This window comes from Epinephelus moara, chromosome 4, assembly GCF_006386435.1.
Source record: "Epinephelus moara isolate mb chromosome 4, YSFRI_EMoa_1.0, whole genome shotgun sequence".
NCBI classification, from domain to species: Eukaryota; Metazoa; Chordata; class Actinopteri; order Perciformes; family Serranidae; genus Epinephelus; species Epinephelus moara.
The window spans coordinates 40,984,958-40,998,945 of record NC_065509.1 but is presented as its reverse complement, the minus strand read 5'-3'; the positions used below and the strand labels follow the sequence as shown (position 1 = coordinate 40,998,945).

General features: G+C 41.4%; 3 protein-coding genes across 3 annotated transcripts in view; 1 reads left to right on the top strand and 2 right to left on the bottom strand.

Annotated features, from left to right (window-relative positions):
• The window catches only part of LOC126389234 (NACHT, LRR and PYD domains-containing protein 3-like), a 225,356-nt gene that overhangs the window by 109,695 nt on the left and 101,673 nt on the right, over positions 1-13,988 (bottom strand). The gene's annotated exons all lie outside the window — the stretch shown is intronic.
• LOC126389254 (polyadenylate-binding protein-interacting protein 2-like) lies at positions 1,126-9,757 on the top strand. Its single transcript, XM_050042836.1, has 4 exons — positions 1,126-1,246; positions 1,498-1,696; positions 6,496-6,687; positions 9,027-9,757. The coding sequence occupies exons 2-4, from the start codon at positions 1,556-1,558 to the stop codon at positions 9,090-9,092; spliced, it is 399 nt and encodes a 132-aa protein (XP_049898793.1). The 5' UTR covers positions 1,126-1,246; positions 1,498-1,555; the 3' UTR covers positions 9,093-9,757.
• Positions 11,035-13,043, bottom strand: exosc3 (exosome component 3). The gene is made up of 4 exons (XM_050042832.1): positions 12,760-13,043; positions 11,966-12,115; positions 11,711-11,862; positions 11,035-11,626 (listed from the first exon to the last, which is right to left on the bottom strand). The coding sequence occupies exons 1-4, from the start codon at positions 12,982-12,984 to the stop codon at positions 11,419-11,421; spliced, it is 735 nt and encodes a 244-aa protein (XP_049898789.1). The 5' UTR covers positions 12,985-13,043; the 3' UTR covers positions 11,035-11,418.

Below are 13,988 nucleotides of genomic sequence, written 5' to 3'. Positions count from 1 at the left end.
ACGAATTGGTGTTGTCAGAAAAACCTGGAGCTGAATGCTCTTCAACGTTCAGTGTGCAGGATTTAGGGGAATATATTGGCAGATGTGGAATATTATATAATAATACGTATGTTTTCTTTGGTGTATAATCTCCTGAACAACCTGAAAATAAGAATTGTTGTGTTTTCATTACCTTAGAATTAATTGCTTATAGTTACATCAGGGGCAGGTCCATGTCCATGGGGTCCTCCATGTTGCATCACTGTGTCTCTACAGTAGCCCAGAATGAACAAATCAAACACTGGCTCTAGATAGAGGCATTTGCATTTTTGCATCGCCTGTCGTATCCCACAGGCCACTAAAGCTGATTCTAATCTATGTATATAGATTAACTTTATATCATAAATAAATGACATGGAACGTTCTCTTATGCTGGTTTAGCACGCTATTTTTTGCCTCATTCCCACAAAGCTAAAGTCTCTCTTGGTTTATGAGAGTATACAATGTAAGAATTTGTATATAACTAACAGTACATACCATTTTACTCTACCCTAAATTAAATATTTGTTGAGATGCTCTATGTGTGTGCATGACGGGGTCACAACCTACATTTCACTGTGCAGCCCTGTTTTGTAAAATTATAGATAAATCCTGTAACAGTATGAATCCTTATCTTCTTAATACAACTGAGGTACTTGTACTTTACTTGAGTATTTCTGTTTCATGCCAATTATACTTGAACCTTTTCCTGCACTACATTTATTTTACAGCTGTAGTTATTTTTGCAGATTATGATTTTAGATACAAAACAACTTATTTAATAAAACTGTAGAACAGTGTATACTGTAGTAAATCTACTGCTTGTGTGTCAATATATCAGTGTTGTATATGTTACATAACAGTATAACCCACTGAGTACTGATACCTTTAATGTTTTAAGTACATTTTAATGATATACTTTTTTATTTTTACATAGTTTATTATGGGAACCTCTTCCAGCACTGTTTATGGCATTAATTTGAATGAAATCATGTCATTAACCGAAAGAATGTCACAAAAAGAAGCCTACTTTCCGACTTTTCATACCGTTTGGTTTTAACAGGCCATGTAGCACTTGAAGGCAGCACAGCGGTTTATCAAATCACAAGCGAGCACGAAGTGACGTCGGCGATGTAAACAAACAGAAGCAGCGCGGCCATTACAGTTACAGAAGAGTTCGACACAGAGTTGACCGTTGGCTCCGCTGCCGTCGAATAAACCTTGTTAGGTATTTCGACAATGAAAACACACCACTTTGTTTTCTTACATCACTGTGAAGCCACTGAATGTTTGTGTCAACATGTTTCTGTTCGTGTAACTCGCTTATTCTGGTGCGTTCACTGTAAAAACGGCGACAGTCGCTAGCAGGCTGCTATTGTCTGTCAGACAGCGGCCATCACAGCGACCCTGACCGTTGACATAACGGACCAACTGCTCGGTGTTTAGAGGGTAACGTCGTGTCTCTGTGTCCCCCTGTAGAGCTGAAGGTCGGACTGCAGTGATCGAGGCCGTGTGTGTGTCGGTGGTGAGCAGTGAAATGAAAGACCCGAGTCTGAGCAACGTCTCCCCGAACATGACGATCAGCAACGAGGTCATCCTGAGCAGCCAGTTCATCTCTGAGGACGACCCGTTCGCTGAGTACCTGTGGATGGAGAATGAGGAGGAGTTCAACAGGCAGGTGAGGACCAGACAACACACCTGGAGCTCAGGTTTAAAGGGAAGATACACCCCGAAACTGTAATGTGTTGTTTATGTGTTACAAGACATAATAGATAACACAAACATTTTCTCATCGTGTAAAATGAATATAAGTATAATTCAGCTCTGACAAACGGTTTATTTAAAGGGAAACGGTGGTGCGTTCACCACCCTGTTGAGTTATGCAAGGGTGCTATTTTTAATAGGGCGTAGCCTGATTCATTTCAACTCAAAGGGGCTCTATTGGCATGAGAGACATATATGTACATTGCCAAAGCAGTGTGACACAAAAACAAAAAGAGTATCTATGATAAGGATCTACTGGAATTTGGTTTATGTTCCTTAGTCACTACTGATTGGGCAACACCTCTGACACACCCACCAAACAAGAGGAAACAAACCCAAAAGCTTGTTGCACACAATCTCGACGAAACATGGATCCACAATACTTTTTCTTTTTACTTTTAGATACTGCAGCTGTTGAATGCAGTATGCACGCATTCAGGACATACTGCTGTCTCATAACATTTCACCCTGAACTTTGACCCTCATGCGCATATATTTGTTTCCTTGGAGACAAAACAAAATGCCGTTCACTGAGCTCACCAGAGATGGAGGTCAACCCAGAGTGAACTGCTGTTGTTGTTACTTTGCAGTGTGTGTAGTTTTAACTTTGAAGTTATAACTGCATATAAGGTAGATCTAACATGTTATAGTCACCACAGTAACATTACACATGCATTTCTCCGGCATGATTATTTTCATAGTTATGTCAATTTGTTGTGGTAATCTGTATGAGTATTTTGTTCCTTTACACAATTAGTATTTGTGTCATTACTAACCTGGACATCAGTTACTTGAATTTGCTGTCAGCTGTCATTGTGACTTATGGCAGCTGTCACACAGCTGTCAATCTGTCACCTGTTTGCGGCTCAGTCAGAGGATTGTTGGCCAGAATAGCCAGTAAAGCATGCTGGCTTGCATACTGCTAAATCGGACTGGATGTAGTAGAACATGTTGGCATTTATAACATACTGCATTTGACATAATATGTATTGGGACATACTAAATCTAAATGGCTGTAACGTTTTTGTATGCTGCTGTCTCGGCCAGGTCTCCCCTGTAAAGAGACTGTTGATCTCAGCGGGACTTACCTGGTTAAAAATGGGTTAAATATAAAAAGAAAATCTTTTTCTGGCAGATTATATAGTGTGGTAGTATGGGTATTTGAGTGCACAGATGTTTCAACTCGGAAACGGAAGCAGAACAGAGCACACCACGTTGAGACTGAACTAGGCGGGGGCCCCGTTTATTCTTCTTCTATTCACAGTTGCTCAGTGGAACATGAAACCAAAAAAAGGTCGATTTCTCCTCCTTAAAAATGACCTGGATCTTATGTGTCATGGGGCCCATAAAAAACACATTTGAGACTTTGCCCATGGATTTATAAAGACAACTGGATACAGCGTCGGAGGCGGGGCTTTGGTCATTCCTTTAAAAGTTGCTCAGTGGCATCTCTGTGTTGTGGGCTCCACAGAGCAAATGCACTTGAGACTTACAGCAGCCAGGCCTTCGATTTTATTAATAACCAGACACTGGACCCCAAGATGGCGCATACTCATTCCAAAGGAGTTGCTCGCCCAGCGCACATGTTAGAAAAGTGTTCTAGCTTCTGTGTTGACTTCTGGTTTAGTTCTCTACTTACTTGAATGGGAATAAAAAGATTTAATTGTGCGGCTCTTTTAGACTTTGGAAATATTATTGGACTGAATAGATCAAGTCCTTACAGTGAAATGAGTCATTTTGCAGGTGTGTGACACCCAAAAAAAATGTGTCCACTAATTCACAGACATCTCTTTCACAATCTGAGTCTAATGGAAAAGTCTTGTTGGGCCTTGATTCTTTCAGCACTTGGAATAAATCTTGATGCATCAGCCTCTGTCATGGTGATGTGTCTCGTCTGTTGTCAGTCGGTGAGTTTCGTTTGGGTTCCACCTCCACGTTGCAAGTGGTGAAAAAGAGTTTACCCCTGCTGTTGTGCAGAATATCAGCGGCATTTTTTGTTGGTACATGTGAGACATGTAGAAACAAGGAAGTGAGTTTGGTGATGTTATGTGGGGGACTGCTGTGATTGGTAAAACTCACGGGAAACCATGATGATTGGTCAATTTTGTGGAAAAGTTGGGGTGAGTGGACAAAATTGCAAGGACACGTAGAGTTCAAAGGGACTGATTCATTTTGTGTTAACCGTTCAACACAATGGAGAAGCCGTGTTTTTGCTCTAAAGGCTGTAGCAGTAAAATTTCTTGCTGGATTTAATACTCGATCTATCCAGTCTGCACACTGGCTGTCCTGGGCAGCTTAATTTTCTAACAGTTCTAGTGTGCACATAATACAGACTGAAACCTGCTTGGAGTTAATCCCATAATAAAGTTTAATTATTAAGACCCACATAACTGGTTTGTGTATTTTCGTGCATTTACCTCCTCAGCATTTCTCTCAGTGATGTTTTCAGACAGTCAACACTCTTCCACTTCTCCAGGCGAAGCAGGATGTTTTCACTTCAGTGTCTCAGAATTTGTTCAGATGATTCAACCAGCCAAGTGTTGAAACGATCCAACGCACAGTCACAGAATTTTAATATCTGGAGCTGACACACTTCTCTGTGTTGCACTGACTCACGGTCACAGTTTGATTTCTTTCACCTGAGGTTGTTTTGAATGCCTGGCTTCCAGCTGTGAGTCAGAGGACGTCTCTGTAATCCAGCAAAACCAGCGGGAGTGCCATCTGTGGAGCAGCTTCAGGACGACGTCATCATTGTCGTCATTAATATCGTTATATCATCACCTCTAATTATCAGTTTTGTAGTGTTGTACATTTTTATTTTTAGATTCCAGGCAGCCACGACTCTTTGTTTCACTACAGGAGAAAAATGTGACTGCATCACTGATTTTAGGGGTGTAACAGTGAGTCGATTAAAATGAATTAGCAACTATTCTAATAGTTTTAAATAGTCCAAGTTGTTCAAACAAAACTTACAAATATTAGATGTTTCCAGTGTCTCAAATTTGAGAAATGTGCAGCCTCTCTTATCTCTAATCACTGTGAACTGAAAACATTTGAGCTTTGGACTTGATGACATCTCTTTGGGCGCTGGGATTTTGTGATAAGCACTTTTTATTTTTGTTTTTTAGAGTTGTTGCGATACCACAATTAGAAGTGGCTCCGATACAGCGTGTATGAGATTCTATGCTTTTGTCCAGTATCATGTCATTGTTTTAAAAATAAACTCAAGTAGTTTTACACGTGGATAAAATAGTTGTCAGAAGTTTGGCAACATTTTACACCAGAGAGTCCCACCACTTTAGGGTTTATCCTGAGCTGTGCTGTACAACAGTGATGGGAATCATTTCACATCTATACAGGGTCAGTAGTGTAGAATTGTTTATTATTTATTTGGTCTCAAAAAGTGTCAGATCAGTACTTGGTATCAGCTGTTATGCAAGTTTACAGATTTGCTACAAACTGTGAAGCCCTCACTCATCACTGTACGCTTTGTTCCAGGGCTCGTCGGCCATCTTTGACCTTTCGTAGGCTCAGTCACTATTTGTTCATTTATAAAGCCACACTGGGTAAACTCCCTTTGTACATAAGTGCTTTGATTGAACAGAGACCTGACTGTAGCCACAGTCTAAGACCTCAAGACTTAGTTTTGCTGTCTGTTCCTGGTGCACAGATGGAGCTGAGAGAAAGCTCTGCTCCTCTCAGTTGGAATAACCTTCAAAAAGAGCTGAAACTGTGACCTGGTCTCTGCCTGATTTTAAAGCTCTTATAAGTACAAGGACGAATGAATTGTTTGGTTCTTGTCATTGTGTGTAGGTGTTCTAATATTTCTACATGTTACTGCGTGTCTCTTATGTTTTTATGGTGTGGTTGTTTGGCTGTAACTTTTAGTTTGCTGCTGTCTTGGTCAGGTCTCCCCTGTAAAAGTGACTGTTGATCTCAACGGGACTTACCTGGTTATTTATGGGTTAAATAAAATAAATAAAAATTCAGGTATCGGAATCTGGAAGGAAAAATAGTGTCAGAACAACTTTTTTTATATATATATTTAATATCCTAATTGAGAATTGAGAAAAAATTAGAAAATAATCTGATTAATCTAATAATGAAAATAAACAACATAAAAACAACAACAAAATAAACGACAATCCAACAAAACTCAAAGCAGACATTTAGTTTGTACAAGTAGATTTTCCTGTTGTAGAAAATTCAATGGAGAGCAAAACAACGTGCAACTCTACTAAGTCTGTAGTGAATTTCCAGAACTGTGGCTGCAACTAAATAGTATTTTCATTTCAGTTAATCCATTCATGTTTTTTGTGTACACATACAAAAACAGTAAAAATCTGTTTCTCAGAGTCCAAAGTCTTCAAACGTTTTGTTTGGTCTGACCAACAGGTCAAATAGGATTCAGTTTACTTTGCTATCAAACAGACAAAAAAGAAAAGTCTGAATAATCAGAATAGTCGCGGTTGAATTTCCAGTCAATCAACGAGTAGATTCTGTCAACAGATTAATTTTTTCAGTCGTTTTATTTTCAGAGAAATAAATGAGATGGTTCAGAGAAGAAATCTGGCGACCTCTGTGTGTGTAACTGGATTTAAATTTATGCCAGCTGTTTTTTGTGTGTGCGTGTGTTGACGTGCTGACTGTGTCGAACATGTAAAAACAGCAGCGTGGTCCTTTAAAACTCACTCTGTGTGTGTTTGTGTGCAGGTGGAGGAGGAGCTGTGGGAGGAGGAGTTCATCGAGCGTTGTTTCCAGGAGATGCTGGAGGAGGAGGAGCAGTGGGAGTGGTTCATTCCGTCCAGAGACCTCCCCCCTCAGTCGGTCAGTCAGCTGCAGGAGCAGATCAGCCTGCTGGTTCTGGACGGAGACGTCCACGCAGACGCAGACTTCGATGTCGTGGTGAGTTCATAGAGTCGGCTTCAGCCAATCAGCTGCTGTCGTTTCCCAACTACCCAAGTGTTTCCTGAGACATTAATCTGTAAATTAGATGACAATGAAAACTGTTAGTTGCAGCACAACCCATTTTGCAAGCCTTTACTTTTGTCAAAAATACTGATTTATTGATACATACTGGATATTGAAACTGTTTCAGTACTCTCTTTCTGCAGTATCAATACGCCAGTACAAACCAACCAATCAGAATACAGCAGGAACGAATAAAGTGCACAAACAGTAACAGGTTTGTGCTGGTTGGACAGGGTTAACAGCTCCGCACGACACATAAACAGTACATCACATGTACCAACAGGAACCTCAGCAAGAGACTGATAAACATGTCACAACATCTGCTGCTGTTTGTCAACTGACAGTCATTGTTGTACTGAATCACCTGGACCACATCTCATCACGTTTCCTCGCCACTTTGTAGCAACGCTTCATTTTCTTTGGCCGTGTGTGATGACTGTCTTTGCTTCGATGTTTTTTTCCTCCCTCTATCACAGTGTTATTAGTCAACACATCGATCACACAGCCTGACACAAACAAAGAGACCAAGATGTTTTCTTTTCAGCAGTTTCCCTCTTATTCATTGTTTGACAACATGCAGGTGAAATAAAAATACAGTTTTGCTTTCACCCACAGTGCTGCATTGTTTTGAATGTTGGAGGTATCAGCCATAGAGATATCTGCCTTCTCTCCAGTAAAATGGAACTAATGTAGACGGCACTCAGCCTGTGGTGAGCAACAATAATGTTCTGATCGCTCACTCAGGTGAGCTGGCAGTATGCAACTAAAAATACAGCTCACCTGAGGAGGACGCCATTAATATTTACATCTTGCACTGTCATAAGCACGACCCTCTGGTCCATGAGTAGATGCACGCTTCCTTCTACGTGGTGATACAGTTGGCTGGTATAGTTAGATAAAAAGAAATAGTTCCTACATGAAACTGCTCACAACAAGGTCTGTGGATTATCTTCAGTAACCAGGTCACGATTTCAGTAAAGAGACATTGATGTTGAGTTTTTCAGATGTATTTGTTTAGAGCTTTGAGCACCACAAGCTGAGTGACATCTAGTTCTGTTATACTGGAGAGAAGACAGACATCTCTACGGCTGATATCTCCAACACTCTGCAGCTCACACCAAAACAATCAGGGGTGTCAAACATACGGCTTGGAGGCCAGAACCAGACCGCCAAAGGGTCCAATCTGGCCCTCTACGTGACATTGCACACCTAATATTGAAGCACATGTGAAGGCTGACAGGTGTCAGGTTTCAGGGGCAAAATTGTCAACTAGCAGCTTCAGTACAAAAGAATCTGTATCAGACTCATAGCTTAAAGCAGTATGGGTGGAGCCCTGCTGCTGAGGCACTGACAAACAGTTTACAAAGCAGATTTGTAAATGGTTTGTGAAGCAGGGGATGACTTAACCTGCTCCTTCTATAGCTTCCACTTTAGAGGGAGTGGAAAATTATTTTAAAAATGGACATGCAGTGACAGTGAGTAGTGGACTGACTGAATGTGGAAAACTGAGACCTATTGTTGAATTTGTAGGTGTGGTCTATGAACTAAATTGAGTTTGATCTAGCCTGATAAATAAAGCACTACAGGTTAGAGGAAAAATATGTATTTTTGATTTTGGAATGAACCGTTCCTTTAAACTAACTGTGGTACTAAACATCAAATGGTGACGTTGTGGAAAAGAGTCTGAAAAAAAACCAAAACATTCAAACCCGCCGGATGTCTGTGAGCCGCCTCAGTTTGATGCAGATGTGTCTGACAAGAGGCCGTCTCTCTTCTCAACTCTCAGAGCAGTTTGAAATCACACACACTAACTGTAGCTGACAACAGGAGACACCAAGAGGTCATTTTGACCTTTCTTTGGTCGTGACATTTTCTTATCTGGAGTCTCTTTCCTTATCGTTCCCCAGCAGCTGCAGCTATGAATTAAACTCTGGGAAGATACATTATCATCACGCAGGAAGAGCGACGCCTCCACCTCACCTCAAGGCTGAACGCTGTTTTAATGAGCTGTCTTCGATTCAGTTTCACAACAAACATTGTTATTAATGTCACGGGGGATATACAGACATGCATGTGTTCATGTTACTGCAGCAGAAATAGAATTAAAACAGGAGTTTCCCCTCACAAATATGGTACATGGTTCCTTTATGAATAAAATGACATGCAGCTGTAAGACTGATATCACACACTGAACTGAGAGAAAGTGATAAACACACACACACACCTGTTGTCGATGTCTCACTCGTCTTCATTCTTCTTCTTCTCTCCTCCAGATGACGAGCAGTCTGAACCCAAACGCCAAGGAGTTCACCCCGGGCATCCAGAAACACGTCATGTGACCCCTCCGGGCTCTGCCCCCTCCCCCGCTGTAGTCAGCACTGTGACATCACCAACAAGATGTCTGCCGTATTTTCCAGCTGCCACTCGACCTTCAGCCTGACGTGTTGCCAAAGTTCTGCGCTCGCCTCGCATGTGTTCAAGTTCAGAGTACCGTTACCGTTAGTTACTGCAGTCCTCCACCTGTCTGTCTGTCTGACTGAGTGTCTGTACCTCCACCTGCCTGTCTGTCTGTCTGTGGTAACTCTCTGAATGTAAATCAGCTGAGAGGAGTGTTTGTTTTCACTTTAAGAACAAACTGGTTTCTGTTACAATCAGCTCCGATGACTCCGAGCTTTCATTTGCACTTTTATTTTATAAAAACCTTAAAAACAAACTGTGTTGAGATTTTATTTAGAGTTTAGATTCGCTTTCAGCTGGTTGTTTTGAGTTCCTTCTCTCTGCTTTCTCTTCGTCTTTTCTCCCAGCATCCTTTGTGTTGTTCGACCCCTGTTTGACCCTCAGAGCCGCCGGCACTCTGCTGCCTCATTAACTGATGTTCGTTTGTGGGTTTTTCTAAATGCACATAAAGTACTGTATAAAAAGTCATATAAAGATAAAAAGTTGTAAAAAAATTATCTATTTTTTCTTAATCTATTTGAAAATAAATGTTTATGGAGAAAAAGTCCTTCAGTGTTTTGACTGCACTCATTTTCACAGCAGCTTCATGCAACATTCAGTTTGTATTTAGTATCAACTCATTATTATTTTTATTATCAAATAATCTGCAGATTATTGTTTTAGTAAGATTTTTTAAACTTTATTAGATAGAATAGCCTCAGCATGAAAGGACATGCAGCAAAGGGCCACATACTGGATTTGAACCTGCAGCCCCCTGCGACAAACATGTTCCCATATATGGCACGCCTACTGTACCCACTAAGCCACCGGACTCTCCTGCAGATTATTTTTTAATTAAATGTGGTTGATGAAATGTCTGAAAATAAGTTATTAAAAAAAAGACCATCACTTCCAGAAGCTCAGGTTGACAGATCTAAAATACTTGTTTTGCCCAAATAACAGCTGAAGACACAGATGTTCAGTGTGCTGTTACAAAATAATAAAAACATTTGCAAACACATTTGTGAAGCTGAGACAAATGAGTTGATGATGAGCTTACTGTTTCGTCTCCACAGCAGTTTATTAAATGAATCCTTCACCATGTGAATCCTTAATCAAAGACGTCAACGAAATTGATTAAAATCGGAAAGAAATATTTTTTATTTAAAAAGCTGTCGAATTACAAAATACCTTTCAGGGGTGGGAATCACCAGAGGATCCACGATACGATATCACAATACTTTTGTCACTATACAATACTGTTGCTATTTTAAACAGGTTGCAATGAAATATATTGTGATTTATTACCTTATTTTAACTATAAATTATGTCCCAAAAGAAAAACTTTGTCAACATGTGCTCTAAGATAAAGTTTTCAGTCTGTTCATCTCACTTCACACATTTTTTGTAGCAGCAAAATGAATCTAATGGACTGAAAAAGCAATGATTAGATTACTCTAGTCGGCTACCTAAAGTTTAATTTGTATTGGTCATATTTAGAATTTATATAATAAAAAATCAATACATAGCACTGTGTGATGATACGATATTGCCACACAAACATCTCGCGATACTCTGCTGTATCGATTTTTTCCCCACCCCTAACACCTTCATGTATGTTGAGTTTACCCGTCACTTAGTACTTTAAGGCACTGGATGAATAGATGTTGACTTCATAATAAGAACAGGAATTAATCACTATGCTGGGAACGAGTTGAAGAAGTTCAGTCGAACTGAACCTCACTACACATTTTACCACAAGTGAGATATTTTCACTCTCTGTGTTCCAGTTCAGATGGTTCATCATTTAACTGCAGAGGAAAGAATTCAGAAACACGACTGATACGATTCACAGTTTGTTTTGTAGTTTATAGTTTGGTTGCATTTTTGATTTTCATAAAAATACAAATAAATCAGTCTGAACTTTTAGTACAAATATAAACCATGTAAAAGAACATTTGGCTGCAAAAATAATAACTGTACAGTCCATGAGCCTGCGTCAAACTGCAGCTGGTTTCTAAAAACACAACAACATGTTTCTGTATGTTTCAGCTGTGATTTAAAATTCAGTGGAATGTTCCTTTAAGCTGGAGAACAAACAGTTTGTTTAACCAGCAGCTGCAGGACTTCCTCCGGTAAGAGACACATCTGATCCCCCTGAACACTGCTCACCTGCTTCATCCTGCAGCACCAGGTGAGCTGCAGGAGTGGTATGTGGTCTGATGTGGTCTACAGCGCCCCCTGTGCCACCCTCCGGAACAGCTGCTGTCTCTGCTGGGTCGTCATTGTGTCGCAGCTCTGCAGCAGGTTGGAGATGATGAGCGTCTGCTGAATGCTGGAGGACTTCACCCACAGACGACCGTTCATCCCGACCACCAGCTCACAGGGGAACAGCTGCTGCAGGTCCGACAGGATCTCACTGTGAGGGGCCAGCAGCCTGACAGAGGAGGGAGGGGGTCAGCCAGGTGAGTCTCAGGTGTGTATATATACAGCATATACACAAACATCTGAGGTTGTTTACCTTCTGACGAGTCCCAGAGAGACTGTAAAGAGCAGACCTCCTGCTCCAAACACTCCCATCCCGTTGGCTCGGCCTGAACTGTCTATACACACCAGCTCCGGCTCCATGTCCTTATTGGCTATGATGAACTGAGCGAACAACAGGTCCCCCACCTGCACAGGTGACACACAGCGAGGGAGGGGTTACACACCAGTGTCTCACCTGGACTACCTGTCCTCAGTGTCTTACCTGGTCTTCTTGTTCTCAGTGTCTCACCTGGACGTTGGGTCGATTCCTCTTGGTGGCTCCCTCAAACGCCAGGTAGGACAGAGACGCCTGCTCACTGCCTCCAAAGTCCACCTTGAAGACATCTCCTGATTTTGCCGTCACGATGCCGATGACTGTTTCTCCTTTAGCTGGGACATACTGAGGACAGAGGAACAGACTCAACTCCCAGCATGCACTGCTCCAACACCTATCCTCAAAAATGTCCACTTCAGTCTTTACACCTCTTCAGTTTTTAGATTTAGCTCTACCACAGCATTTTACTGGGAAAGCTGAACTCCATTCAAATATGAGGCAATTTACAATTAAACCAATGTTGGTTCAAACCACTTGACTTTTAGAACAAATGTTAACAACTCTAATAAATGAGTTTGGTCTTCTGAGTAATTCGGGGTGCAACTGATTTACCGAGCGGCACTTAATTACTAAATATTTGGAACTTTTCAGAAAGTATTCCCGCTGCTTGCTGCCGTGAAGAGCGGCGGGCTTCAGCGGGCGGAGAGAGGATTAACAGCGGAACTTAATGATAAAGTTTAACTTTAGTGTGACAATACATCTCTTGATGGCATTATTTTTTAGCCGTAATCACTACTGTACCATAATGATTAAAATTCAGTCTAAAAGTCCTGCCATGTGAGGCGGGACCGTGTGGTGACAAGAAAAACCTTAAATTACAGGTTTTTTAAATGGAGTTCTGCGTGTTGTAGAACCTACAGTTAAATACAGATTTCACAGTACACAGACACTTGAGGTTAATGTTAAATATCGTGTGTGTTAAATCTCACCCTCCTCTGTTGTGAATCGATCCAGAACATGTTGGGCTGTTTGTGTCGGAGGACCCCGCTTTTAGACACTACCAGCCGGTCACCGCTCCGCCGCAGACCCGGGCCGCACACCACCTTCTCCGGTTTAGCGTGATCCGTTAGAGAGATGACGTCGTCGGTCTCGAAGGAGAATTCATCTCCCGGTAACAAAACGTCCCCAACTTTATCTTTTAAACCAGAAAACATCGCGACTCTTCAGCAGCTTCACTCACATGTGTTGTTGTTGTTGTTCGACGGACCGATATAAATGTGACACACAGGAAACAGGAAACGACCTCTGACCTCTCCGTCAAATGTTTTATTTATTGATTTACTTTAATGTGGCTTTATAGCTCAGCTGTATTTCTATATTGTTCAGCATGAATGTGTAGTATTTTTTATTTTAAATATAAAATGTTACATATGGACATAAAACTCTACATGCTGCAGATTCACACTGATATAAGACATGACTGTAAAGCTCTACATGGATGAATTATATAATAATACATTTTATTGATACAGCGCTTTTACAGCTCTCAAAGACGCTTTACATTTAAAACCAAAGAAGAGAAGTACAAACATGTAAGTGCAAAGAGATAAACAGAAGACAAGGACAATATAAAACAACAAGGTGCAAAAGCATAGTGCAAAACAAAGAAAAGGAGGGCACATGAGGAACCGAGAACGAAAAGCTAATGTTAAAGGTTAAAAGAGGATTTGAAAAGGTGGGTTTTGAGGAGTGATTTGAAGGTGGATGGATTTGGACAGTCACGGATGTGTATAGGGAGGGTGTTCCAGAGGGAGGGGGCGGCTATGGAGAAGGCTCTGTCGCCCCGGGTTCAGTGCTTGGTCCTGTATGGAGGTGAGAGGAGGTTTTTGTCGGATGATCGAAGGTTACGGGAGGGAGTGTGGTGGTGGAGCATGTCCGTGAGGTAGGAGGGGGCCTGGCTGTGGAGAACTTTGTGGGTGAGGAGGAGGATCTTGAAATTGATTGTGTACAGGACAGGGAGCCACCGTAGGTTTTGCAGGACAGGGGTTATATGTTCACGGACGCTGGTGTGGGTGAGGAGGCGGGCAGCAGAGTTTTGGATGTACTGAAGTTTGTTGAGGACTTTGGATGATGAGCCGTAGAGGATGCTGTTGCAGTAGTCCAGTCTTGAGGTGATGAAAGCATGGATGAGAGTTTCAGTGGCAGAGAAGGAGAGTGA

Excerpts from the sequence above, each read along its gene's own strand:
- LOC126389254 (XM_050042836.1), top strand. The coding sequence starts at position 1,556 with ATGAAAGACCCGAGTCTGAGCAACGTCTCCCCGAACATGACGATCAGC. Across the intron at positions 1,697-6,495 it reads AGGAGGAGTTCAACAGGCAG|GTGGAGGAGGAGCTGTGGGA; the intron begins GTGAGGACCAGA and ends GTTTGTGTGCAG. Across the intron at positions 6,688-9,026 it reads ACGCAGACTTCGATGTCGTG|ATGACGAGCAGTCTGAACCC; the intron begins GTGAGTTCATAG and ends TCTCTCCTCCAG.
- exosc3 (XM_050042832.1), bottom strand. The coding sequence starts at position 12,984 with ATGTTTTCTGGTTTAAAAGATAAAGTTGGGGACGTTTTGTTACCGGGA. Across the intron at positions 11,863-11,965 it reads GGAATCGACCCAACGTCCAG|GTGGGGGACCTGTTGTTCGC; the intron begins GTGAGACACTGA and ends TCACCTGTGCAG. Across the intron at positions 11,627-11,710 it reads TCTCTGGGACTCGTCAGAAG|GCTGCTGGCCCCTCACAGTG; the intron begins GTAAACAACCTC and ends CTCCTCTGTCAG.